The following is a 27,648-nucleotide window of genomic DNA, read 5'->3' as shown; positions in this document are numbered from 1 at the left end:
CTTGGGTGCTATTAAAGGCATTCAGTTTTATAAGGGAAGCAAAGCTTAAAAGTTCAGAAAATTTGCAGCCTATGTGATAGAAAAGAAAATCCCATTTTTTTGAGAAGAAATTCAAGCTAGCTGCAGAAATTTGCATAAGTTACAAGCAGTCAAATGTTAATCCCCAAAACAATGGGGAAAATGTCTCCATGGCATGTCAGAGGTCTTCATGGCAGCCCCTACCATTATAGGAGGAAATAATGGTTTCCTGGGTAGGGCCCAGGGTCCCCGTGCTCTGTGCAGCCTAGGGACTGGGTGCCCTGCATCTCAGCTGCTCTAGCTATGGCTGAAAGGGGCCAATGTAGAGCTTGGGCTGTGGCTTCAGAAGGTGCAAGCCCCAAGCCTTGGCAGCTTCCACATGGTGTTGAGCCTGCAGGTACAGAGAAGTCAAGAACTGGGGTTTGGGAACCTCCACCTAGATTTCAGAGGATGTATGGAAATGCCTGAATGCCCAGGTAGAAATTTGCTGCAGGGGTGGGGCCTTATGGAGAACCTCTGCTAGGGCAGCATGGAAGGGAAATGTGGGGTCAGAGCCCCCACAAAGAGTCTCTAATGGGGCATCACCTAGTGAAGCTATGAGGAGAGGGCCACCGTCATCCAGATCCCAGAATGACAGATCCACTGACAGCTTGCACTGTGCATCTGGAAAAGCCACAGACACTCAAGGCCAGCCCATGAAAGCAGCCAAGACGGAGGCTGTACCCTGCAGAGTCACCTGTACCCTGCAGAGCCACAGAGGTGGAGCTGCCCAAGACCATGGGAACCCACCTTTTGCATCAGCATAACCCAGTTACAAGATATGGAGTCAAAGGAGATCATTTTAGAGCTTTAAGATTTGACCGCCCTGCATGGGGCCTATAGCCTCTTTGTTTTGGCCAAATTCTCCCATTTGGAATGGCTGTATTTACCCAATGCCTGTACCCCCTTGGTATCTAGGAAGTAACTAATTTGCTTTTGCTTTTACAGGCTTATAGGCAGAAAGGACTTGCCTTGTCTCAGATGAGATGCTAAACTGTGGACTTTTGAGTTAATGCTGAAATGAGATAAGACTTTGGGTGACTGGTGGGAAGGCAAGATTGGTTTTGAAATGTGAGGACATGAGATTTGGGAGGGGCAAGCAGGGGAATGATATGGTTTGCTGTGTCTCCACCCAAATCTCATCTTAAACTGTAACTCCCACAATTCCCACATGTCATGGGAGGAACCAGGTAGGAGGTGACTGAATTATGGGGATGGGTCTTTCCTGCACTATTCATATGATAGTGAATGAGTCTCACAAGATCTGATGCTTTAAAAAATAGGAGTTCCTCTGCACAAGCTCTCTCTTTGCCTGCCACCATCCATGTAAGATGTGACTTGGTCCTCTTTGTCTCCCGCCATGATTGTGAGGCCTCCCCAGCCACGTGGAACTGTGAAGTGCAATTAAACCCTTTCTTTTGCAAATTGCCCAGTGTCTTTATCAGCAGCGTGAAAACAGACTAATAAAGGCCTCTGGGAACAGAAGATAAAGAACACTGATCCACCTAAGATGGCCTCTGGGAACAGGAGACAAAGAACACTGACCCACCTAAAGTAGGGAGTCTGGAGACCCTAAAAAAGTTATATCTTTAAATATGTGTGTGTGTGTGTGTATGTGTGTGTGTGTGTGTATATATATATATATATATATATCTCCCTCAGCATGAAGGTAAACTGGAAATGAGCTGTCATATTCCAAAGGGACTATTTAAAAAATTAAAAAGGTTGCACTGACCCATAAATTTGAAAAACGAAAAGAAAACCAGCTCACCTGAGAATTCAAAGCCACAAGCCAGCCCTCACACAGATAACTACAACTTAAAATACTACTTGGTTGTTTTGAAAAATCTCAAACCCAGAATTAATTTTAAGGAGTCAAGGACTAAAAGAGGCTCTAGGCCAAGCTTGTCCAACCCACAGCCCAGGAAGGCTTTGAATGCAGCCCAACACAAATTCATAAACTTTCTTAAAACATTATGAGGGGTGTGTGTGTGTGTGTGTGTGTGTGTGTGTATAACTCATTAGCTATTGTTAGTTTATTTTAATGTGCAGCCCAAGACAATTATTCTTCTTCCAATGTGTCCCAGGGAAGTCAAATGATTGGACACCCCTGCTGTAGGCAAATGACAGAAGCAAATGCAGTCTTCTCTGGAGAAACTCAATTTCACCCTAGACCTAAATGATTTTCCACAGATACAATTCTGAGAAAAATATGCAGCTCAGCCCACAGAGACACATTCAGTCACATACCCACAACAAAGAGATAAAACAACATGAAAAGAAGTCCATTTTTGAAAGAACCAAACAGAACTTCCAGAAATAAACAACATATTACTAGATACAAGAAATGCAATGGGCAGATTTAACAGTAGATTAGAGAAACTAAAGAATAAGTGAATTAGAACACAGGTCAGAGGAAATTAACGAGACCACAGCAGAGAGTCAAAGACATGGTGCATATTTAAAAAAGAGCCATGGGCTGGGTGCAGTGGCTCACCCCTGTAATCCCAGCACATTGGGAGGCCAAGGTGGGCGAATTACCTGATGTCAGGAGTTTGTGACCAGCCTGACCAACATGGAGACACCTCGTCTCTACTAAAAATACAAAATTAGCCAGGCATGGTGGTGCATGCCTGTAATCCCAGCTACTTGGGAGGCTGAGGCAGGAGAATCCCTTGAACCCAGGAGGCGGAGGTTGCACTGAGCCATGATCGTGCCACTGCACTCCAGCCTGGGCAACAATAGTGAAACGCCGTCTCAAAAAAAAAAAAAAAAAAAAAAGAGAGAGAGAGAGAGAGAGACATGGAAGAGTCAGAAGATGTAACAAAAATCTGATTAGCATTCCAGGAGTTAAGAAAATGAGGCAGGAAAATATTCTCAGCAACTTCTCTTCAAACTTTTTAAAACTAAAAAAGATACTCATCTAAATATCCAAGAAGCCCAATGAATCCCAAACAGGATTACTAAAAATGGATCCGCATACTGAAATATCATAGTGGAATTTTATAATGAGAAAAAGAAAATTTTAAAAGCAGCCAGAAAGAAGAGAAAGATTACCTTCAGTGGAGTAAGAATAAGAGGAAAAACTGACTTTTCAAAAGCAATACTGAAGCCAAATTGTTTATAGCTAAAAGTGAAATAGTACCTCCTATGTGCTAAGGTAGAATAGAATTCTATTTAAGACAAATCTTTTGAGAATAAAAAATAATAAAATAAAAGGAACTTGGAAGGAATACAAACTTACAAAATTTGTCACCTGCTGACTGTCAGTAAAGGAAATTCTAAAGACAATAGAAAAATGATCCTTTAAGGAAAGTCTGAGATGCAAATATAAATGAAGAACAAAGGTCTAAACACATGGGTAATATAAGAACAACGGTGCTCTGTGTGGTTAAATTTTTTTAAGCTGGAAATTAAAATACATGATGATAACAATAGCACACAAGTTTGGAGAAATTGAAATTCAAGTGTTTAAGGAGAACAGTAACATTAAGCAAATTTAGATTGTGATAAGCTGAATACGCATGTTAAAATTGCTGAGGTACCATTACAAGAAGGAAAATCCATAACTTCAAAACGACTAGAGAAAAAAAATCCAAAAGAAGGCAAGAAAGGGAAAAGAAAAAGGAGAAGCAAGACAAAAGTATAAAATAAGAAAAAATTAAAATACATCAGTATTTACAATATATTTAAGTTGACCACATTTTCCAATTAAATAACAAAGGTAGTTGGCTGGTAAAAATACAAAAGCCAGCTATATGTTGCTTGTAAGATACATGTTAAAATGATGATAACAAAAGTTGAAAATACTAGGAGAGTGAAAGAGATACATCACCCTTGGCATAGAAGAAACCTCGTATGGTTATATTTAATATCAGATATAAAAGACTTTAGGTCAAAAAGGATTATAGGAATTAAAGAAAATCCCTTCATAATAATAAAAATATTTTATTCAGCAGGATAATACAATTCTAAACATTTTAAGTCTCAAAATCTAAAAAGTGAAAACTGATATAACCACAATAAGAAATTGCCAAATCCAGCCAGGCATGGTAGCTTACACCTGTAATCCCAGCACCTCGGGAGGCTGAGGTGGGCAGATCATGAGGTGAGGAGTTTGAGACCTGCCTAGCCAACACAGTGAAACCCCGTCTCTACTAAAAATACAAAAAATTAGCTGGGTGTGGTGGCGGGCACCTGTAATCCCAGTTACTTGGGAGGCTGAGGCAGGAGAATTGCTCGAACTTGGGAGGAGGAGGTTGCAGTGATCCAAGATAGCACCACCGCACTCCAGCCTGGGCAACAGTGCAAGATTCCATCTCAAGAAAGAGAAAGAAAGAGAGAAAGAGAGAGAGAGAGAAAGAAAGAAAGAGAGAGAAAAGAGGAAGGAAGGAAGGAAGGAAGGAAGGGAGGGAGGGAGGGAGGGAGGGAGGGAGGGAAAAGAAATTGCCGAATCCACCATGATAGGTTTTAACACACCTCTCTCAGCAACTCATATACCAAGCAGATAAAACATCAGCAAAACTGAAATCTTCACAGGTAAGGTGACTTGATGCTGGGATTTGCTTTAAATTATTCCCAAAAAAGGTTAGGATGGAAGAAAAGATGTAACAGAATTAGACTTTTGAAGATGAATAAATGGGGAGGGGTCCATCATTTTTCTCCTTTTCTGTTTGATGATTTCCTTAATTCATGATGAATTGAAGACCTAACTGTAAAAGTCAAAAACGATAAAGATTTAGGAGATCAAACATAAGACTGAGGAATTTGAAATAAACAGTGCCCCATAAGGAGAATAAGACAAGCTACAAACAAAAAGATAATTATAGCCCACATAATCAACAAATAAGTATTATCCAGAATACATAAATACAAATCAATTTTTTAAATATTATATGCGATCAATGGGAAAGGGGAGCAAAGAAATAAATAGAAATAAACGAGGAAACATATAAGAACAACATATGTGAAAGATATTCAACCTCATTAAGAATCAGAAAAATTAAAATTAAAATCACAATGTGATACCATCCACACTCATGAAATTGGCAAAAATCGAAAACAAGGACAAAACCCAAGTACTGGCAAGAATGAGGAGCTAAGGGAATTCTCATCTTTTGCTGGTAGTAAGAGGTGACAATGTGCTAGCAGCCCTCGCTTGCTCTCGGCGCCTCCTCGGCCTCCTGGGCCTCAGCGTCCACTCTGGCTGCGCTTGAGGAGCCCTTTAGCCCGCCGCTGCGCTGTGGGGACCCCTCTCTGGGGCTGTCCGAGGTGGGAGCCGGCTCCCTCTGCTCACTGAGAGGTGTGAAGGAGGAGGCGCAGGGAGGAGCCAGGGCTGCGCCAGGCGCTCAGAAGACCCAGGTGGGCGCAGGCTCCCCAGCCTGCACTCGGCAGGCCCCGCGCTTGGCGCGCCGACCAGCACCTGTGGGGTTCAGTCGGGGGGGAAAGTTCTCTCTGGGCTGCCGGAGTGCCCGGGCTAGGTGCCGCAAAGGGGCAAGTGCCATTGAGAGGTGAAGCTGGCTGGGCTTCTGGGTCAGGTAGAGACTTGGAGAACTTTTCTGTCTAGCTAAAGGATTGTAAAAGCACCAATCAGCACTCTGTGTCTAGCTAGAGGTTTGTACACACACCAATCAGCGTTCTGTGTCTCGCTAATCTGGTGGGGACTTGGAGAACTTTTGTGTCTAGCTAAAGGACTGTAAATGCACCAATCAGTGCTCTGTGTCTAGTTAATTGGGTAGGGGACTTGGAGAACGTTTCTGTCCAGCTAAAGGATTCTAAATACACCAATCAGCACTCTGTGTCTAGCTAGAAGTTTGCAAACGCACCAATCAGCACTCTGTGTCTAACTAAAGGTTTGTAAATGCACCAATCAGCACTCTGTCAAAATGGACCAATCAGCGCTCTGTAAAATGGACCAAACAGCTCTCTGTAAAATGGACCAATCAGCAGGATGTGGGTGGGGTCAGTAAGGGAATAAAAGCAGGCTGCCCAAGTCAGCAGCGGCAACCCGCTTGGGTCCCCTTCCACACTGTGGAAGCTTTGTTCTTTCGCTCTTCGCAATAAATCTTGCTGCTACTTACTCTTTGGGTCTGCCCCGCCTTTATGAGCTGTAACACTCACCACAAAGGTCTGCAGCTTCACTCCTGAAGCCAGCAAGACCACGAACCCACCAGAAGGAACGAACAACTCCAGACGCATCGCCTTTAAGAGCTGTAACACTCACCGCAAAGGTCTGCAGCTTCACTCCTCAAGTCAGCGAGACTATGAACCCACCAGAAGGAAGAAACTCCAGACACATCTGAACATCTAAAGGAACAAACTCCAGACACACCATCTTTAAGAACTGTAACACCGTGAGGGTCCGTGGCTTCATTCTTGAAGTCAGCAAGACCAAGAACCCACCAATTCTGGACACAGTAGGAAAGCTTACTGGGAAAGCAACTTTGGAAAACAGGCATTCTGACGAAAAACTAGACTTGCACATGCCCAATAACTTCATTACAAGGCAAGGCCCTTGAAAATCTACACACAAGCCAGGCACAATGGTTCACGTCTGTAATCCCAGCACTTTGGGAGAATGAGGCAGGCAGATCACTTGAGGTCAGAAGTTCAAGACCAGCCTGGCCAACACGGCAAAACCTCATCTCTACTAAAAATACAAAAATTAGCGGGGCATGGTGGTGGCCACCTGTAATCCCAGTTACTCAGGAGGCTGTGAGGCATGAAAATCACCTAAACCTGGGAGGCGGAGATTGCGAAGAGCCAAGATTGAGCCATTGCACTCCAGCCTGGGCAACAGAGCAAGACTCTGTCAAAAAAAAGAAAAGAAAAGAAAAGAAAAAATAAGAAAATCTCCTGCACGTGTATACCAGAAAATGTGTAAGAATGTTCACAGCAGTATTATTCATGAGAACAAAAGACGGGAATAATCCAAAAGTCCAACAGTAAAATGGACTGTAAAAGAATGTGGTACAGGCAAACAATCAAATTCAGTAAGCAGTAAAAATTAACTACAGCTATGTGCATCAACATAAATGAATCTCAAAAATATAATGCTGTGCACAAGAAAATCAAGAAGAATGCATATAGCATGATTCCATTTATACAAAATACAAAAGCAATCAAAAGCCAGATTACAGATTATTAAGGGACCTATCATATGTGATAAGCTATAAAGAAAGGAAGGGAATAATTTCTGCAAAATGCAGTATACCATGTAGGTGACAGAAAGATGCAATTAGAGAGGGACATGAGGGTCCCTGAAGTACAGTCTGCCTTCCAGAACCTCAGGGCCGACTGCAGGACTTTGAGCATTCTGAGATTTTGGTATCTGAGGGGAGTATCAGAACCAGTTCCTCCCAAACATTGGCAGATGACTGTACTGCTAAAATTCTGTTTCTGGCCGGGAGCGGTGGCTCACGCCTGTAATCCCAACATTTTGGGAGGCCGAGGTGGGTGGATCACGAGGTCAAGAGATGGAGACCATCCTGGCCAACATGGTGAAACCCCATCTCTACTAAAAATACAAAAACAAAATTAGCTGGGCGTGGTGGCAGGCACCTGTAGTCCCAGCTACTCGGGAGGCCGAGGCAGGAGAATCACTTGAACCCAGGAGGCAGAGGTTGCAGTGAGCGGAGACTGCGCCACTGCACTCCAGCCTGGCAACAGAGTGAGACTCCATCTCAAAAAATAAATAAATTTAAAAAAAAGTATGTTTCTTGCCTTGGTAGATTCACAAAAGCTCATTCCAATTTTGCACATTAAATCAAATGTGTACATTTTAGTTTTCATATACTTTTGAATATATATTTTATAATTTAAAAATTAAGGCAACAGAAAAAACTTTTAAATTCATAAGAATATTCACTAAAGTCAAAAAATATATATTGTACCAAAATTTTAATTTCTGGAAAACAAGAGGTGAAAGAACCAAAGAAAATAAAGTTAGCCAATCCCAGAAGGTGAGTTCAGGTGAAAGTTTTGGATAAGGAAGGGGCACAGACAACTGCAGAGAATAACAAGCTACTATGCATGGGTGAAAACATGTGCACAAACATTTAGTCATAATATCTCTGTATCTAAACAAATACTGAAAGAATGCCATGCTGAAAAGGACTTTAGAAAGCTATCTATTCCGATCTTCCACTCAGTGCAGGGCTCCTCTCAGCAGTATTTGTGACCTTATTGTTACATTGCCCCTGCCAGAGTATTTGTAGCGACAGACGGCTTACTATCTCACCAAGGCAGTACATCTCATGGGTAGTTATTACCTGGGCTGAGCCCCAAACATGCATTCTAATTAATTTCCACCCATTGACTCTAACTCTGGCCTCTGAATCTACATGTAGTAAGCCCAAAATATCATTTAAATATTCAAAGATTATCATTATATTGAATACAAGTTTTCACCTGAAGTTTATTCAATGATTCCTCATTTGTTATATCATCCTGATCACCCTCCAAATTCAGTATCTCATAATATGAGGCCAAAAACAAAACAAGGACTACAGTGCAGAGAAGCTATTACCTTAACTGTTCTGGACACTATGCTTACATAACACAGGCAGGATAGGATTAACTTTTCTGATAACCACATCAAATTTTAGACACATACTCAACTTCTTAAATATACTCAACTCTGTAGGTATGGCCTGCAAAACATGTCACCACTATTGTCTAGAACCCAGGGTTAGGACTTCACATTTATCTCTATCAAATTTTAGATTATCTCAGCATGCTGAAATCTTCTGGACTCTAATTCTATCATCTAACATCTCTTCTAGACTGACATACTCATAATGTTGACAAGTCATCAATAAACGCACTGACTAGAACAGGATAAACACAGTCATGTGTCATATTCTAAGAAACCTACCTTAATATTTCTAGAAAAAATAATCCATTACTGAACACCTTTTAAGAAAGTTGTTAACCACCTAGAATTGCAGCTATCGTCTGACCTGACTTCCTATGTCATGTATACCAAGCCAGATTGATGATTATCCTGCTTAGATTCATATACATTACAATTAAGTCTCAGCCCTGGTACCGCAATCTTATCACACTACCAAAAAAGAAAAAGAGGTTAGCTTTAGCATGCTCTTACTAACAATCTCAGCATGCACTCAGAAATAAAGTTAATAAAACAGAAGACTCAAAAGAAATGTAATCCTAAAAGGTCAGAGGCTCAAAGATCATGGCTTGCCCATTACCAAAGTTAGTGACAATGCTTTTTATATTAAACAAATGTACAAAGACTTTTCCCATTCCTTTTTTTTTTTTTTTTTTGAGACGGAGTCTCACTCTGTCGCCCAGGCTGGAGTGCAGTGGCCGGATCTCAGCTCACTGCAAGCTCCGCCTCCCAGGTTCACGCCATTCTCCTGCCTCAGCCTCCCGAGTAGCTGGGACTACAGGTGCCCGACACCTCGCCCGGCTATTTTTTTGTATTTTTTATTAGAGACGGGGTTTCACCGTGTTAGCCAGGATGGTCTTGATCTCCTGACCTCGTGATCCGCCCGTCTCAGCCTCCCAAAGTGCTGGGATTACAGGCTTGAGCCACTGCGCCCGGCTTTTCCCATTACTTAAACAAAACTTGAGGTGTTGAATTAATTGTGAACCTCCCTGCTCAACTTTCCAAGGAAAGGCCACATTTCCCCTCATTTTTTTTTTTTTTTTTTTGTTCGCAGTTCCTCGTCCTCAAGGCTCAGCATAAAGGGGAAAAAAATCATACAATAACCATTTTCATTTAACAATGTTTTTGAGCCTTACAATATGATGCAAGGTCTGCATCAAAACTTCTAAGATATTATCCCTAGAAATGGGCTTTCAAAGATTCAATCAATTTTTTTCTACTAAAGAACAGTATTTCAGATTCTCTCAATAGGGTCTTGATATACACACAACATTAGTTTTACTTTTGAAATAAATGACACACTTCTAGCACTAATAAATACAGCCTGATCTATATACACATTGCTACATTTGAGAGAGCCCATGCTCATTTCCACAGAAGATACTGTTTTTTAATATATCAAAGTAAAACAAGGTTTTTCAAATACTCTCCAAATTCCAAATTACTATATTAAATATCGAATCTAAGTATATACTTGTCTTTAAAGGAGTAATATAATAAAAACAATATTTGAGAATGATTATTCTCATGGCTACAGGTAAGCTGCAGTGAAATAACGTGAAAAAGAGTAGCAGAATAGAGGGGGTCAAATCAGGCAAAGGAACAGAGAAAATTAATTTCAAAGAGCAATCTGGTAAAGTTAACAGATTTTCTTTTTTCTTGTTAGTTTAGTTTAGTTTTGTTTTTTGAGACACGGTCTCACTCGGTTGTTCAGGCTGGAGTGCAGTGGCACAATCTCAGCTCACTGCAACCTCCACCTCCCAGGTCCAAGCCTGCCTCAGCCTCCCAAGTAGCTAAGATTACAGGCGCATGCCATCATGCCTGGCTAATTTTTGTATTTTTGGTAGAGGCAGGGTTTTGCCATGTTGGCCAGGCTAGTCTCGAACTCCTGTCCTCAAGTGATTCCCCCACCTCGGCCTCCCAAAGTGCTAGGAGTACAGGCATGAGCCACCACACTCAGGCCCGTTAGATTTTTCTGGTAAATTCCTATTAGTAAAGGAAAATGAGAGAAAGGTAACAAAAGGGATGATCCAAAAAAGGGAAGTGCTTCTTTCCTTTCAATATGCCCCAAGGAATGGGAAATACTTTTAAATGATATGAATTAAGTAGTTAAGGAAAGGGATAAAGACAAAGTCTTCACTAAGCAAAACAGATTTCCTGATTCATGGAGAACACAGGTGGAAAACACAAAGGTGAAGAAAATGAAGAAGTAATGAAAAATAAAAGGAATTAAGAAACAACAAGTGGGGAAAAAGTACAGCTCAACCTGGAATAAAGGCACTATTTCCTGTCATTTTACCATATATTTTATATATACACATGGATGGTGTAAAGTAGGGATCAATCCTGGCAATTACAGCAGTGGGTCAATCCAGACCAATGCCTGTTTTTGCACACCCAGAAGCTAAAAATGGTTTTCACATTTTTAAAAGGTTAGGTATGGTGAAGACCACATGTGGCCTGCTAAGCCTGATATATTTACCACCTAGCCCTTTACAAAAAAATTTTGCCCACCGCGACCTAAAGGATAAAAGTGGGCAAAACTGGGATGGCAATAAAATAGAAATGGTGGTTAATGGAAGAGAATGTCAGCAACATAGCAAAATACCATACCAGTCCAATAAGAAACAAGTAATCACTTGTTTAACAAGTGGCATTGTTTACAGTGGGTTTTGCAGCCCGACCAGGAAATGCCTTGATCAAATGTATGAAAAAGACAGTGCTCCTTAGTGGGATGGTATCACTGCATCTAAGACTAACAACTGTGAAAACAATCGCTACTGTTTTCAATGGAATACAAAGAAAGAAGATTAAATTACCATCTCAAGTAAAGTCCAGCTCAGTGAAACAATGAGCGAAGGAGGAAAATATTAGACTCCAGAGGCCACGGGTACGACTGATTATAGTGATTACAGCTGTTTGCAGACTGGCAAGCGTAGCAAAGGTCAGGATGCCCAAAGCACAGAAGTGTGCACTCAAATGAATAGAAATCACTCTTCAGTAAATATGCTAAATTCAAAACATTTAACTACATTTACTCTGCACCTACTGTGTGGGTAGAGTCCCATTTGCCTCATCTAACCCTGACAATTATAAATTATCAATAGAGAAACTGAATATGAAGGAAATCTAAAAGCCCCAGATCAAAAAACTAGTGAGAGGCTGAGACCAGTGTTTTCTCTATTCATTACAGCTGTTATACTAAATAAATATCTGAGCATAGAAAGTACCACATGAAAAGGTATTTTTCATGTTTATCATAAAATTTTTCATGAAACTCTACCACATCCACTTCTAACACTTCCACTTTTCTTTCTAACACACCCGGGACACTCCTGCCTCAGACTTTCCCTCTTCCTGAAACACTCTTCCCCAGACAGCCTCCTGGTGCCATCCCTCACCTCAAAGGTTTTTCTCAAATCTTAAAAGACTAGATAAAGGCCGGGAATGGTGACTCACGCCTGTAATCCCAGCACTTTGGGAGGTCGAGGTGGGTGGATCATGAGGTTAGGAGATCAAGACCATCCTGGCCAACATGGTGAAACCCCATCTCTACTAAAAATACAAACATTAGCTGGGCATGGTGGTGCATGCCTGTAATCCCAGCTACTCAGAAGGCTGAGGCAGAAGAATCACCTGAACCCAGGAGGCGGAGGTTGCAGTGAGCTGAGATCACGTCACTGCACTCCAGCCTGGTGACTGAGAGAGACCCCGTCTCAAAAAATAAATAAATAAAATAAAAAGATAAAAAAAACTAAGCATCCATTTAAAAAGTTAGAAAATGAACAACAGAAAAAAAAGCCAATAAAAACAAAAGGAAGGAAAATATATAACAACAGAAATTTAAAAGTTACAACAGAGGTTAGTAAAACCAAAAGTTGGTTCTTTGAAAAGATTTTCAAATTGATAACACAAGCTTTTCTGCAGGCTTTTTCCTGAGAGAGAAAAAGAGAAAAAGCAATATCAGGAATGAAACAGAGTAAAACTTCAAAAGGGATTATGATTTAAAAGATAATAAAAGGTTATTGTAAACAACATTATGCCAGCAAGTTTGAAAATCTAGGTGAAATGAATAACTTTTTAAAAATGCTATCAAGTTCTAACAAAAAAGGAAATAGAACCTTAAGGGTACACTAATCATTAAAGAAACTAAATCAGTTGTTCTTAAAAAGTCCCTTAAAGATAGCATCGGATCCAGGCATTTTTTAAAAGACAATTTATGAACACATCCATTCCAATCTTTCAAAGTAGATAATTTTTTTTCTTTTTCTTTTCTTTTTTTTTTTTTAAGACGGAGTCTCACTCTGTCACCCAGGCTGGAGTGCAGTGGCACAATTTTGGCTCATTGCAACCTCCGCTTCTCAGGTTTGAGCGATTCTTGTGTCTCAGCCTTCAGAGTAGCTAGAATTACAGGTATGTGCCACCACGTCTGGCTAATTTTTTTTCTTTTTGTGTGTGTGTGTTTTTAGTAGAGACAGGGTTTCACCATGTTGCCCAGGCTGTTCTTGAACTCCTGATCTCAGGTGATCTGCCCACCTTGGTCAGATTGCATTGACAGGCATGTGCACCACGCCTGGCCAAAAGCAGATAATTTCACTCTTACACAAAGTCATCCAGAGACTAGAAGAAAACACTCCCTAACTCATTTTAAAAGGCCACATAACATGAAAACTAAACAAAAGAATAATTATAACTCATTGACTACAAATGAATAAAAGAAAAATCCATGAGTCCTGACTGATTGATAGAAAAAAAAATCCCACTCTTTCAATAGATAGAATACCAACTAATAACGTATAGGTACAAAAACAGACTGCAATCATAAAATAAAAGTAAAATGCTCTAAAAATGAGTACTCTGAAAACAAAAATGAGCTCCTGGAAATTAAAAATTGCAGCAAAAATGAAAAACTCATAAAGTTGAAGAAATTTCTCAAAAAGTACAGCAAAAAAATTTAAAACAGAAAACGGGAAAAAAGATAAAATGAGAACTAGTCCAGGATGTCAATATCCAAGTAACAGGAGTACCAAAAATAAAAAAATTTAAAAAAGAGGAAAGGAAATCATCAAATAATTAAAGAAAAGTTTTCAAAATGGAAGTCAATAAGTATCTAGGAAAGGGCATAACATTGTGAGATATCACTACACTGGAGACCAAAAGAAGACTCTACATGCTTCCAGAGAGAAAAAAAATCATATACAAAGGATCAAGAATTAGAATGGCTTTAGACTTCAACAGCAACACTTGAAGCTAGAAGACAACAAAGCAACACTTTCTTAATTCTCAGGGAAATTTGTCTCACACCTCGAATTATGCACTTGCAAAGTTCTAAATAAAATATTAGGTGTAGAATAAAAATACTTAAACACTTCAAACAAGGTCTCAAAAGTTTTTAAAATCTTACACCTTTTCATAAGAAGCTGCTATAAGTAGTAATAAAATGGGAACGTAAAACCAAGAAGTGAGAAGCAAAAAAAGAAACACAGTACCCTATATAGGAGGGAGAGACAAAGGAATTTCTAGGAAGATCCTAGTGGTATAATAAAAAATATTCTTGGTCTTTGTTCCCAGTTCCTGGTATAGAGTTCCCTTGATATTTCTTGAGTGATAGGAAAGTTCTTATATTCTACTGAGATGACTCATGGGGTGAGGGGGTAGGGAGTTAATGTCACCAGAGAAACCAACCACAGTGATTAGAGGGTTAGAACTTCTGCCTCCCAGCCCCACCCCAATTCTCCTACCTCTGGGGAGAGGGGTTGGATGTTAAGTTCAGTCACCAACGACCAATGAGTTAACCAGTCACGATTACATAGTAAAACTTCAGTATAAAAACTCAGAATAAGGGGGGTTCGGGAGCTTCCGGTTGGTGAGCACATCTCAGTGGTGTACTTGACTCCATGGGGACAGACGCTCCTGCACTCAGAACCCTTCTGGACCTTGCTTTATGTACTTCTTCATTTGGCTGATCATTTGTATCCTTTACAAATAAATAATAAGTAGAGTGCTTTCCTGAGTTCTGTGAGTTGTTTTAGCAAATTAGGTAGGGCATGGGAACTCCAAAATTTATGGTCATCTGGGCAGAAGTGGGGGTAGCCTGGGGACCTCATTTGTAGCTGGTTATAAAGAGGGGGCAGTCTTATGGGACTGAGTCCTTAACCATGGGTCTGCGCTAACTCCAAGTAGTTACTGTCAGAATTTAATTGAATTGTTGGACATCTAGGTAGTGTCAGAGAGTTGGAAAATCGATTGTTGTCGGAAAAAATACCATACTGAAGGAAGATCCTGGGATGACAGCTATAATACAAGATGTAGAGGGCAATCAGTCCACAATGAAATACTTTAAACAGCTGCGTGGATGGCCATCATTACCAAGATGCCTAGTGCTACCGTACCCAACTTTCAGTCAGAAGACAGACTGCTCAGGTAAGCCTGGCCCAGATTCTTATGTGTAGTTGGCTTGTCTTGACCATAAGATAATGAAGTTCCTCATCACACACTGGGGCCTGTCAGGAGTGGAGGGCTGGGGGAGAGATAGCATTAGAAATACCCAATGTAAATGACGAGTCAATGGGTGCAGCAAACTATCATGGCACATGCACTATGTAACAAATCTGCACATTGTGCACATGTGCCCCAGAACTTAAAGTATAATAAAAAAGTTAATAAAGAAAATGAAATTCCTACTCTCCACTCCATGTCCTGCTGCAAGAACAACTCAGCCCACACAGTTAATTGACATACTCTTGACACCTGAAGGTGAGCTATGGGAAGATTATAAAAGTAAACAACACAGAGCACAGCAGTCCATTCTGATCACATTTCTACCAGTGATCCATACATCAGAATCCTATCAGATGCCTCAACTATAGTGAGCCCACATTCTCCATGACCCTGTGACTCCAATACTCATGGCTTTGTCCACTGACTTCCCCAAAAGAGAACTTAGTAAACTCTCCGAGGAGCTGAAAACCAGACCCTGCCACAGAGGCTGTTCAAAGTGTCTTCTGTAAGCCTTCCTCTCTAAGGGGGCACTATTACCCTTTCCTTCCATGGCTAGGTTCACACAAGGTACTGGAAATAATAGCAGTATTCTATTTTGTACCCTAGGTGTTAGGTACATAGGTGGTTTTTAATCAGTATTCCTTAAATTGCACATGTATGTTTAAACACTTCTGTAAGCAGTGTACATTTTACAATAAAGATTTTAAATAAGGTACAGAATAAGGTATAGTGTGATGCCATTAGTTTTTTTAAAAATATATATATATGTACATATTTGCTTGCTTGCACATACATAAAATACCCCAGGAGATTAAACAAGAAACAGATCACAGTGACTGTCTCTAGTGAAGACAACTGAGTGACTGGGAACAGGGGTGGAAATGAGACCTTTCACTCTAGAGCCTTTTTAAGCTTTTGAATTGGCAGCACTAAATTTCAAAGGCATGAATGCACATATACATACATAAATGAATGCATAAATTCAATGGCTTCTATGATTTAGCACTATAATTTTGGCAAATCACAACTCCAAGTCTTTACAACAGGGAAAATACCTCAAAACACTGCTGACAGGATCAAATAAGATTTTGTAAAAAGCCCTTTGAAATCTATCAAATACTGTGCACATCTGAATGGCATTATTATTACTGAAAAACATCCACCCTTTCACTTCCTTTCTTCTTAACCCTATATAGAAAGTACCATTCTTCTCAATATAGCAAGTTTATTTACCAGTTAGGAAAACATTGGCTTAAACTAATTCATGTCAAGTTACTGAGATTTAACAAACACCTAATAAAGCCTGCAACAAATTCAATGCTAGTCTTTTTCACACATCTTAAATCCTTACAACCACCCTGTAAGCAGCTCTAAGTGAATAATAAAGGCCTAGTGTTGATTGCCACTAATTCAACCAAGGCCTATAAAAGGACCCATCCTAAGATACCCAACCTTATGGGCAGTTTACCCAAGACAGAAATCAGCAAGACAAAGTCCCTGCCCTCAGGAAACTCACAATCTACTTAGTCTATGCAGAGGTTGCTTTTTCAAGACCAAGGAGGAACACAGAATATGGTCACACAACTCATAGGAACTGTGGGAGAATGCAAGGTAAGAAGAGGTGGTGAATCTGACCTATGTCACACATCACACGGCATCTAAGGCTAGAAGGAGGAATAGGAGTTAAAACAAGCTGATAAACAGGAATGGCACTCCAGGCAGGGGGAATAACAGGGGCAAAGTGGGTAAGAAAGTGTTCAATAATAACAGTGCATTCAGAAAACTGCAAGAGATTGTGGGGACACGGAGTTTTGCATTTTAAAGGCAAAACTCTCTTACTGGCAACTGTCAAAGGACTTTAAGAAGATATTTCTGGCCGGGCGCGGTGGCTCAAGCCTGTAATCCCAGCACTTTGGGAGGCCGAGACGGGCGGATCACGAGGTCAGGAGATCGAGACCATCCTGGCTGACACAGTGAAACCCCGTCTCTACTAAAAAATACAAAAAAACTAGCCGGGCGAGGTGGCGGGCGCCTGTAGTCCCAGCTACTCGGGAGGCTGAGGCAGGAGAATGGCGTGAACCCGGGAGGCGGAGCTTGCAGTGAGCCAAGATCATGCCACTGCACTCCAGCCTGGGCGGCAGAGCGAGACTCTGTCTCAAAAAAAAAAAAAAAAAAAAAAAAAAAAAAAAAAAAAAAAAAAAAAGAAGATATTTCTGGGCTGGGTGCGGTGGCCCACGCCTGTAATCCCAGCACTTTGGGAGGCTGAGGCAAGCAGATCACGAGGTCAGGAGATCGACACCATCCTGGCTAACATGGTGAAACACCGTCTCTACGAAAAAAAAAAAAAAAATACAAAAAGTTAGCCGGGCGTGGTGGCGGGCACCTGTGGTCCCAGCTACTAGTGAGGCTGAGGCATGAGAATGGTGTGAACCCCGGAGGCGGAGCTTGCAGTGAGTCGAGATCATGCCACTGCACTCCAGCCTGGGCCACAGAGCAAGACTATGTCTCAAAAAGATATTTCTGGAAGGCCAGGTGCAGTGGTTCAGGCCTGTAATCCCAGCACTTTGGGAGGCTGAGGTGGGTGGATCACGAGATTAGGAGTTCAAGACCAGCCTGACCAAGATGGTGAAACCCCATCTCTACTAAAAAGACAAGAATTAGTCAGGCGTGGTGGTGGGCACTTGTAATCCCAGCTATTTGGGAGGCTGAGGCAGAGAACTGCTTGAACCCGGGAAGCAGAAGTTGCAGTGAGCCGAGATCGCACCAGTGCACTCTAGCCTGGGCGACAAAGGGAGACTCCGTCTCAAAAAAAAATAAAAGGTATTTCTGGATAAAGGAGCCTGTCATTACTAACATCCAGATTATACTTTGGATAAAATAATGCTTAATGAGGTTTATGTTTTTAAAAACAACATAAAATTATTTTCCCATTATAATCTAAGGGGCTACAGTAGCGACTTATTAAACCTAAAAATAGTTTTAGAATATCCAAAATAAGGCAGTGCTAAATGACAAAAATTACTACCTCCTAGTCAGAGGACTAGGAGGAAATAAGAGCAGAAGAACGGAAAAGGTACTTCTTCAGTTCTTGTTTTAAAAAGTACATGAAGCTTCCAGAAAGTAGGATATATTACAGGACACAAATGTGTAGCATTGTTCTGTTTACACAAGAGAAAAGATGTCATTGCACCTTCTGAGGGAGACTCGTCAGATTGTAGTACTGAACAGGAATCTGCGTCAAAACAGAAAATGGTACCACAAATGACTAAGATCTCCAGCAGGTGGATTAAACTGGTTATCCATGTTGTCTGCCACACTCTACACCTGTATGATTCTCTGAGCAACTCTGAGATATTTATATCACTCAGGGGGATAAATGGAAACAGCATCTCCAAAAAGGAGACTTACATAAAAGAGGCAGAAGAGCAGGGGCTATTTCCATAAAGTGTATTGCAGACAAAGTTCAAAAGAAATAACTGGAGGATTTTTATAACTCACCTGTATTGACATTAGGGCTGATGATTCTACAGACTCCTCACACCATTCCTGGTTGGGATTTAGGTGGGGTATATAAAAGGTACTAAAGTATCCAGAGAAACAGCTGATGGCTATCTTACAGCAGTAACTTCAGCCTTGGACAGATCAGAAATACTGTTTAGAAAGAGAGGGGGTGTGGTAGGTACTAAGAATATGTGGTTTAAGAAATACAAGTTGCTGTAAAGGAAGTGCAGTTTTCAAGTTTTAAGACCAAGTAGGACATCTATGCACTGTTTCACAGTGGTCACCGTGAAATACTGAAACCCACTTATGTGGGGAGTCATATTTCTTGGAGCCTCAACCACCTACATCTCTAGGTATAAATTTGAAAGGTAAACATTAACAAACATAACTGTCACAAACCCAAGCAAAGCCCACAATGCCATCAAAGAAATGCAGTGAGTTTCAGGAAGGAAGGGTGAGGGGGAAGCCTCTTAGAAGCAAAAATAGGCCGGGCGCGGTGGCTCAAGCCTGTAATCCCAGCACTTTGGGAGGCCGAGACGGGCGGATCACGAGGTCAGGAGATCGAGACCATCCTGGCTGACACAGTGAAACCCCGTCTCTACTAAAAAATACAAAAAAACTAGCCGGGCGAGGTGGCGGGCGCCTGTAGTCCCAGCTACTCAGGAGGCTGAGGCAGGAGAATGGCATAAACCCGGGAGGCGGAGCTTGCAGTGAGCTGAGATCCGGCCACTGCACTCCAGCCTGGGCGACAGAGCGAGACTCCATCTCAAAATATATATATATATATATATATATGTAAAAAATGCTCTGAAAACTGTAACATACTACATGATATGTAACTGTAAGAATATGTTAAACATGTTCTGTATATTCTGTTTAAGAAGGCAAAGAAGTATGTAATGTATTTAAATCAATTTATATTTAAATGGCTAAATTAAAAAAAAAAAAAGCACTTCTCTTAATAGCAGAAAATTAACTTACACGGCATCACTTATCCCCTCACCAAAATACCAGATTTTTTTTTTAACAACTATTAGCAAGAGAAAGACTTTTTAAAAGCAAGAGAAAGATTTTAGCTGCTCTTTGCAAATCAGATAGGTTGATAACATTTTTTCTGACAGGAAAGACATTTCAAATTGAGAAAAGACAAAGTATGTTTGACTTTCTAGGTTGTTTGTTCATTTGTTTTTGGAGACAGGGGCTTGCTCTGTCACCCAGGCTACAGCACAGTGGCACAATCATGGCTCACTGCAGCCTAGATATCCCAGGCTCAAGCAATCCTCCTGCCTTGGCCTTCTAAAGATTCTGAGATTACAGGTGTGAGCCACCACAGCTGGCCTACAATAAAATTTTAAATGAATACTTACACCTAAAAAAATACATGCAATACACATCTATTATAGTTATACTATAGAGCAATACTTTTCAAACTGCAGGTCATAATCACTAGTGGATTATGAAGTCAATTTAGTGGTTCACTGCCAGTATTTTATAAAAAAAGTAAGATAGAAAATATTAGAGTACATTGCATTTAATAAAGGTAAGTACTATTCCACAGAATTTTGTTTGACTTAATATTTATTAGTGCAATGTATACGTAAACAGGAGTGCTGGATAACAATGCAAATGTATTTTTTACATGAAGTGTAGTCAAAAAAGACTGAAAGTCACTCGTAAGAAATTCAATAAATAGGTATTTGATTTCTAGATGCCGGCTAAGAACTAACAGAATTTAAAAGCAGCTACTACTCAGAGTGACCAAGACTCAATACAGAAGTAAAGAAATCACAGCTGGGACCAGGCTGATGAAAAGGGCAGTGTTTTTGTTTAAAAAAAAAAAAAAAGTCACTGGGCAGCAGTCCTCAAAGTAGGAAAAAGATAACATTCCTTCCAGGAATTTTTTCTTTAAAAGAAAATTAGAAAAAGGTAGATGGTAAGAAAAGCACTGTGCTGTTAATTAGAAGAATATACCCCCATCAAACCCTCTGACTTTAGTCCTCAATGGTTTCATCTTTAAAATGAGAGGATCAGACTAGAAGATAAATTTTTTATTTTTTATTTTTCTTTTTATTTTTTTGATAAAACACTCGCTCTGTTGCCAGGCTGGAGTGCAGTGGCGCGATCTTGGCTCACTGAAAACTCTTCCTACCAGGTTCAAGCAATTCTCCTGCCTCAGCCTCCCGAGCAGCTGGGACTACAGGTGCATGCCACCACGCCCAGCTAATTTTTGTATTTTTAGTAGAGACGAGTTTTCATCATGTTGGCCAGAATGGTCTTGATCTCTTGACCTCATGATCTGCCCTCCTCAGCCTCCCAAAGTACTGAGATTACAGGCATGAGCCACCATGCCTGGCCTGAAAATAAATATTAAGATCCTACCTTAATACTCTGATTCCAATGGATAATAATAATTAAGTCATAACAGAACTACTTGAATTATAACTGAGCTTTTGTTCTTAATAACTAAAAGTTTATCTTTTAATAAGAAAATTATGTAACATCTTAATAAATAACAGGTTTTTATATAAAAAACAAGACTTAATGGCTAATGTTATATTTCTGCAGCTTTCCATTTTCCAGACCTAAACGGCCCAGCTGGATGGGTAAAAATTACCCTTAGATACATTACTATTCACCTGGCTAGCAACCATGAAAAACACATGGAAGGTACCTTGAGGGAGTTACATAACCGCTATATAACTTTCTTGGTACCATGGCCCATTTAAAAGTTAAAAAAAAAAATTAAATAACCACTGATACACATTTACACTGTTAAAACAACTGCAATCAGTAACAAGTGCTTTACAGACTAAAAGATTAGATATTAACAACATGTCCTTTTGTCTCCTTCCATAAAAGGATCAAACGCTTTAGCTTAATCACTTTTTTCTAAATAAAGATACCAACTGCTTCCTTCGTATTTCCCTCTTGTCGCATCAATTTCCTTGCCTGATGTTGGCTGCTTGTCACTGTCTATGTGCTCCTTAGCCTGCTGGTAAGAGCCTGAATGCTCCTTACTATTGGTAAGCCCTTCCATGGTCTATGTCCACTTCCTTATGCTTAGAGCTGATATCTACAACAATAGTGGTAGCAAGCTGTCAGATAAATAGACACACAAAAAATTAATTTAGTACACACGACAGAATTACTTTGATTGGGAATAGGCTACATATTACATTATGAGGAGGTGTTTACATAACGATATGTATTTTATCGTGTAGATGTCTAGAACTCCTGACCTCAAGCAATCCTCCCACCTAAGCCTCCCAAAGCACTGGGATTACAGACATGAGCCATTGCATCCAGCCTATCATGTAGATGTCACATCTGGAGCCACTTCTGAGAGTAGATGGAATATGTTTCAATTCTAAGCAAAAAACTTCCATCTTTTTAAATTAGGCATGAAAAATGATAATAGAAAAATGTATAAAATAGGGATGAATAGAGGCACCATGAAAGGAATAAAAACAGACCAAAAGACCAAGCCAGTCAATCACTGACAGCTATTTTGTCTCTGAACACTATTACAGAAGAGTACTAAGGAAGAATGCAGACACACACACATATATTAAGGTGTTTCATCATGCCATATCATTAGTACAAAATAAAAAGAAGAAACAGCATAATATCTATTATCAGTTCTCTCTGTAAGTCCATATTGCCCATCATTTATTTCTCTACTGTTCTATAGGCCAGTATCTGCTTCGGAAAACATGTTCTTCCAAATCAAACCACTCCTAATGAAATGAATGGACATGGGTCAATCTATGTGACCAAAGTGCAGAAGCAGTAAATTCAGGTTTTGTTGAGTTCATTTTTTATTGAACTTACTTGTCTTTTGCCAGTTCTCACCCACTTTGAAATACGCACCAAATAAATTAACACAGTTTTACCAAATGCCATCCAAATAGCTGATTTTGTACATAATGGTGAAAATTGAGTGTTCTTAATTTGCAAAACTAACTTTGGACATTTAATGCTAATTAGATCATATTATTACTGTTCAGTGAAAGGCTCAAATATGTAGTTAAGGGCTGAATAAACACGGAACTGGAGAATACACACCAAAAATATGTACAAGTAAGGAAGAAAGCACAAATATCTTATAGAAATAAATAAGTGTTTTAAAATAGATACTAAGTGGAAACTGAGGAAGTGAAGAAGATCCATTTATGCTCCCAGGTCCTAAAGTCAACATTAAAGCTTTTAGAATCAAATATACAAAAAGCCAGCACTGCAGGAAAATGAAAGAAGCATTAGATTGGAAATAAATAGAATACTGATGAAAGGAAAAATCAAACATGACTATTGATAAATGTCTGCAGCCTTACTGTTCTACAAAAGAACACCATTTCTTACAGGGAGTGAATGGGAAATTGGACAGACAGTGCTGTCAGCCACAAAACCCACCTTAATGAAGGCTGAACATGAGTGACAAAAGCACTTGGTATAAAATATACAAAACTATCTGGAGGAAAAAAGGCATAGATAAAACCAGAAAAACTATAAATGGATTCTCATTCTAAAATACAACGCTTAAACTGACTTAAATAGCCATAGTATTGTATCAACTTAAAAGTCAATAGACTAGCATTAAACAACAACAACAAAAAAAAAATTTGAAAACACACAAAAGATACAGAACCAGGTAAATGATACCTTTCCACAATATAATCATACTGATGATTAATCTCTAAATAACTTTATCCCTTCCCCTCAACCAACTCACCCAACATTTTCTGCATCTTCATCACATTCAGCTTTATATTTGCAGGGTCCACACTTGGAGTGTTTTCTGTGAACTTCTGCCCCTGACCCTTCCTCTTCTGTTTAAAAAGAAAAATCAAATTTTCAACCAAAAGTTGGGATCCTTTCCAGATACGCTTCATGTTTTCAGTAGTCATTATCCTGTTTCTGAGGAAAATGTACCTGAGCTCTTGAAAATAGTCACCTCCAAAATCTACCAATGCTTGAAGTTCAAAAATGTTGCCAGTACTGAGTACAACATATTTTGTGAGGAAAAGAAGTTTTGGTGCTGGCAAAATAATCCCTTAAACTATCTAGGCAGAACAACACAGTAGGTTTGATAATGAATTTTTTTTTAATTACCATATAACACTGAATAAGGGAGAAAGAAAAGAGACAGGAGAAATACATTTAGTCCTGTGATTACCCTCCTGTTGCAATCAGCCTGTGCAAAGTTGGTCAGCAGATAAGCACCTGACCACAAAAGAATGTAACTCTCACCTTTTCCTCGCATCAGTTTCATACCTGTCTTTCTAACTACATAAAAACTAACTTCAGAGTTAAAAGAAATACTTATTTCCAAATTTTAAAATGGAAAAGGGTCTCTTTATAAAGGACTTTTCTTTTTCTACTTGGCCACTTAGCACAGCCAAAAATACACAGATACAAAAGTATGCAGGTCTCCTACGACCCAACGCAAAAAAAAAAAAAACAGTAAATATCACCAGCCCCAGACTCAGCTCACATCCCACACTGAAAGGGCCTTACATTTTGTGGGTCTCAACTAGAGTGGATCACATCCTTAATCTCAAACTGGCCAGGGAGATCAGTTCTGAATTCAACTTAAGGATTTCAGTTCATTCAAGGGATTTCCCTTGAATTTGGTTTGAAAAAGATTACTATTCAGGGAGTGTCTTTTTTTTTTTTTTTTTCAGACGGAGTCTTGCTTTGTCACCTAGGCTGGGATGCAGTGGCGCAATCTCAGCTCACCACAACCTCCGCCTCCTGGGTTCAAGTGATTCTCCTGCCTCAGCCTCTCAAGTAGCCGGGATTACAGGTGCACACCACCACGCCAGGCTAATTTTTGTATTTTTAGTAGAGATGGGGTTGGCCAGGCTGGTCTCGAACTCCTAACCTTGTGATCTGCCCACCTCAGCCTCCCAAAGTGCTGGGATTACAGGCATGAGCCACCACATCCGGCCTCAGGAGGTGTCTTATAATAAAGAGGGTGTTAAAAAGGAACACAAATTTGCCATACCTGTTTGGTAATGCTGCCAAACTTCTAATTTTTGGTGTCTGCCTATCCTTAAGTAGAAATATTCCCCTAAACTCTCATGAATACTCCCAAACAGATACCAGGGATTATCATCCTAAGTAATCCTGAGGCCCCAAAACATAATAATATTCAGAAATACTACAGTTACCATAAGCTCACTAAGGTCTGTATATTAACTGGAGCAAACCACTTAGCCCTTCTAACTCATACGCCCTAAAAAAAAAAAAAAAAAAAAAAAAAAAGGTCAACCTACATCCTCAGGGCAAGATATCCAGCATTTTTTGTTTTGTTTTGTTTTGTTTGAGACAGGGTGCAGTGGCATGATCACCACTCACTGCAGCCTCAACCTCCTGGGCTCAAGCAATCCTCCCACTTTAGCTTCCCAAGTAGCTGAGACTACAACGCCATCACACCTGGCTTTTTAAAATTTTTTTAAATTTTTTTTTTTTTTTTTTTTTAGGATGGAGTCTCGCTCTGTCGCCCAGGCTGAAGTGCAGTAGCGCAATCTTGGCTGACTGCAACCTCCGTCTCCCGGGTTCAAGCAATTCTCCTACCTCAGCCTCCTGAGTAGATGGGATTACAGATGCCCACCACCATGCCTGGCTAATTTTTGCATTTTTAGTAGAGATGGGGTTTCACTACATTGGCCAGGCTGGTCTCAAACTCCTGACCTCAGGTGATCCACCTGCCTCGGCCTCCCAAAGTGCTGGGATTATAGGCATGAGCCACAGCGCCCAGCCCAATATTGTATTATATAAGCATATCTTAAGATGAACTCTCACTTCTTTAATATAGGAACAATGACAATGACAGTTTCCTAACTGAATACCTGACCACAGGGGCTAGACTATATGATCGCCTAAAATCTGTTCCAGCTCTAAGATCTGGAATTTATTACCTGATCCTTCACATGTGATTATAAAGCTTTGGCTTAAACATGTCCATCTACTTCAAATTCTATTGTTTGACAGCTTTAACTTTTTTTTTTTTTTTTTTAGCTGAGACTGTCATCCTTGAATTTCTCCTCAGGACAGTTCTCCTATTCTCCAGGAGACCTTCAAAGTCCCTTCCAACACTGAAATTTTAAGATTCTATGAAATGTAGAAGTATGGAGTGAGCTTTCAGGCAGTTTTGAAAGGATCATAACTGCAGTTTCCATTTGCATTAAGTGTGAATTGTACTGAAGTGGGTGTTCTTCGGTGTACCCCATAATACCTCAAACATTATTTTGTATACAGTACATACTCATTAAGAACTATAGCCTCATTAGACTATGATACAGATTAGTCAATCTCAATTCTGATCATTTAAACTCCATTATATGCTATTACCAAATATTAATCTTTTAAACAACAGAAATACTTCATATATTTGTAAAATAAAATCAAAAACATAGATAGGAAATTGTTAAAGGTTTAAATTAAACTCTAAACTCCATGAGAGTTGTTGGGCAAGTCTTCCTTTTTCTATGTACAACTTCCTCTGGAGTTTTTAACCCTGTACCATTAAAATTCCTTATGAGCAAAAACTTGAAAGCAAGGGATGGGAAAGAGTTACAAATACTCTAGTCCAAGCTAAAATCACTTGTGGGGATGATCCAAGAAGAAGTCACTTTGATGCAACCTCAATTTAACAGAAACTACAACATCTTCCCCTTAGTCTGACAACAAAGTTCCAGGGAAAAATGCGAGAAACAAGAATGCCTAGAGCTGAGAGGGAGAGTTGGGTTAGGAGTGCATGGTTTCTTTTTGAGGTAATTAAAATGTTCTAAGAGTGACTGTGGTGATGAATATATAACTCTGAATATACTAATGAATATATAACCGTGAATTTACTAAAAGTCACTGAATTGTACACTTCAAGTGGCAAATTATATGGTATGTCAATTATATCTCAAAGTTGTTTTTTTAAAAGAGAAAGAAAGAAAGAAAGAAAGAAAGAAAGAAAGAAAGAAAGAAAGAAAGAAAGAAAGAAAAAGAAAGCAAGCAAGCAAGCAAGCAAAGCAAATATCCTTTAAGAGGTACTTGAAACTTACCTCCTTCTCCAGATCCAGATCCATTATCTGAGAAGAAAAAACAAAGAATGAATATGAACATTTTTCCTGGAAATCTCATCTTATCAAATAATAAAATTTTCTATCAAAAATAAAACTGTGATATCCATTCTCAGTCCCTTTCTCAAATTTTTGATATCTTACAATTTGTTCTTACATACCTATTTTATGCTGCTCTCAAAATATAAATTGCTTAGATACATAATCATCTATATTTCATATATCTTTGTATCCCATTAAGGACATATCCAGATGCTTTGCACAGAGTAAAGACACTAAATACTGAAAAATAAATGGCTAAATATAAATAATTAATTTTAATCCACTCATTTAAAACATAGGAGAAAATTTTAGTTTTGTTAAAGCTTGAGAGAAATAATGAATAAGCTGCTTTTATTAGAAAGGCAGGAAAAGAGCTTTGGGTCTTACTCCAAAAAAAAAAACTCTTCTTAATGAAATCTGCGGATAAAGACCAAAAGCCAAAAGGTAAGAAAAGCCCCAAGGTTTAGGAAGCAAAGAACCAAAGGCTTGAGGTTTTCACATTACTAATAAAATTAACTTCCTCTAGGAAATCCAATCAGAAGGAAACTTACCTGACTTGTCACTAGTAAAATTAAAAAGAGCCTTCATCAAAATTACCAGAAAGAAGCCAGTCTCAAGTATAATTAATATAAAATATTTATTCTATAATCCTAAAGGAACCAACATATTAGCACAGAACATGTTGAAAACAGGGTAATGATATAAAATCATGAGCACAGAGTCATGTAAAAAAAGAGAGAGCAAGTGAGGAATTTGACACTTTATCTAGCACTTTCCAGGGGAGAGGATACCCTGGATCCTAAAGAACCCATGCTAGCTCTCCAAATTGTCCTCTAGAGC

At 39.6% G+C, this 27,648-nt stretch overlaps 1 protein-coding gene across 3 annotated transcripts in view; it reads right to left on the bottom strand.

Annotated features, from left to right (window-relative positions):
* The window catches only part of LOC105480973 (transmembrane protein with EGF like and two follistatin like domains 1), a 99,635-nt gene that overhangs the window by 34,127 nt on the left and 37,860 nt on the right, over positions 1 to 27,648 (bottom strand). For all 3 annotated transcript variants that reach the window (XM_071078081.1, XM_011740203.3, XM_011740204.3), the window contains exons 4-5: positions 26,749 to 26,775; positions 23,421 to 23,517 (exon numbers count right to left, since the gene is read on the bottom strand). In XM_071078081.1, the coding sequence (XP_070934182.1) occupies positions 23,421 to 23,517; positions 26,749 to 26,775 (124 nt within the window). The remainder of the gene's footprint in view (positions 1 to 23,420; positions 23,518 to 26,748; positions 26,776 to 27,648) is intronic.

This window comes from Macaca nemestrina, chromosome 14, assembly GCF_043159975.1.
Source record: "Macaca nemestrina isolate mMacNem1 chromosome 14, mMacNem.hap1, whole genome shotgun sequence".
Taxonomy (NCBI): Eukaryota; Metazoa; Chordata; class Mammalia; order Primates; family Cercopithecidae; genus Macaca; species Macaca nemestrina.
The sequence above is the reverse complement of the archived record's forward strand: the minus strand, read 5'-3'. Positions and strand labels throughout refer to the sequence as shown.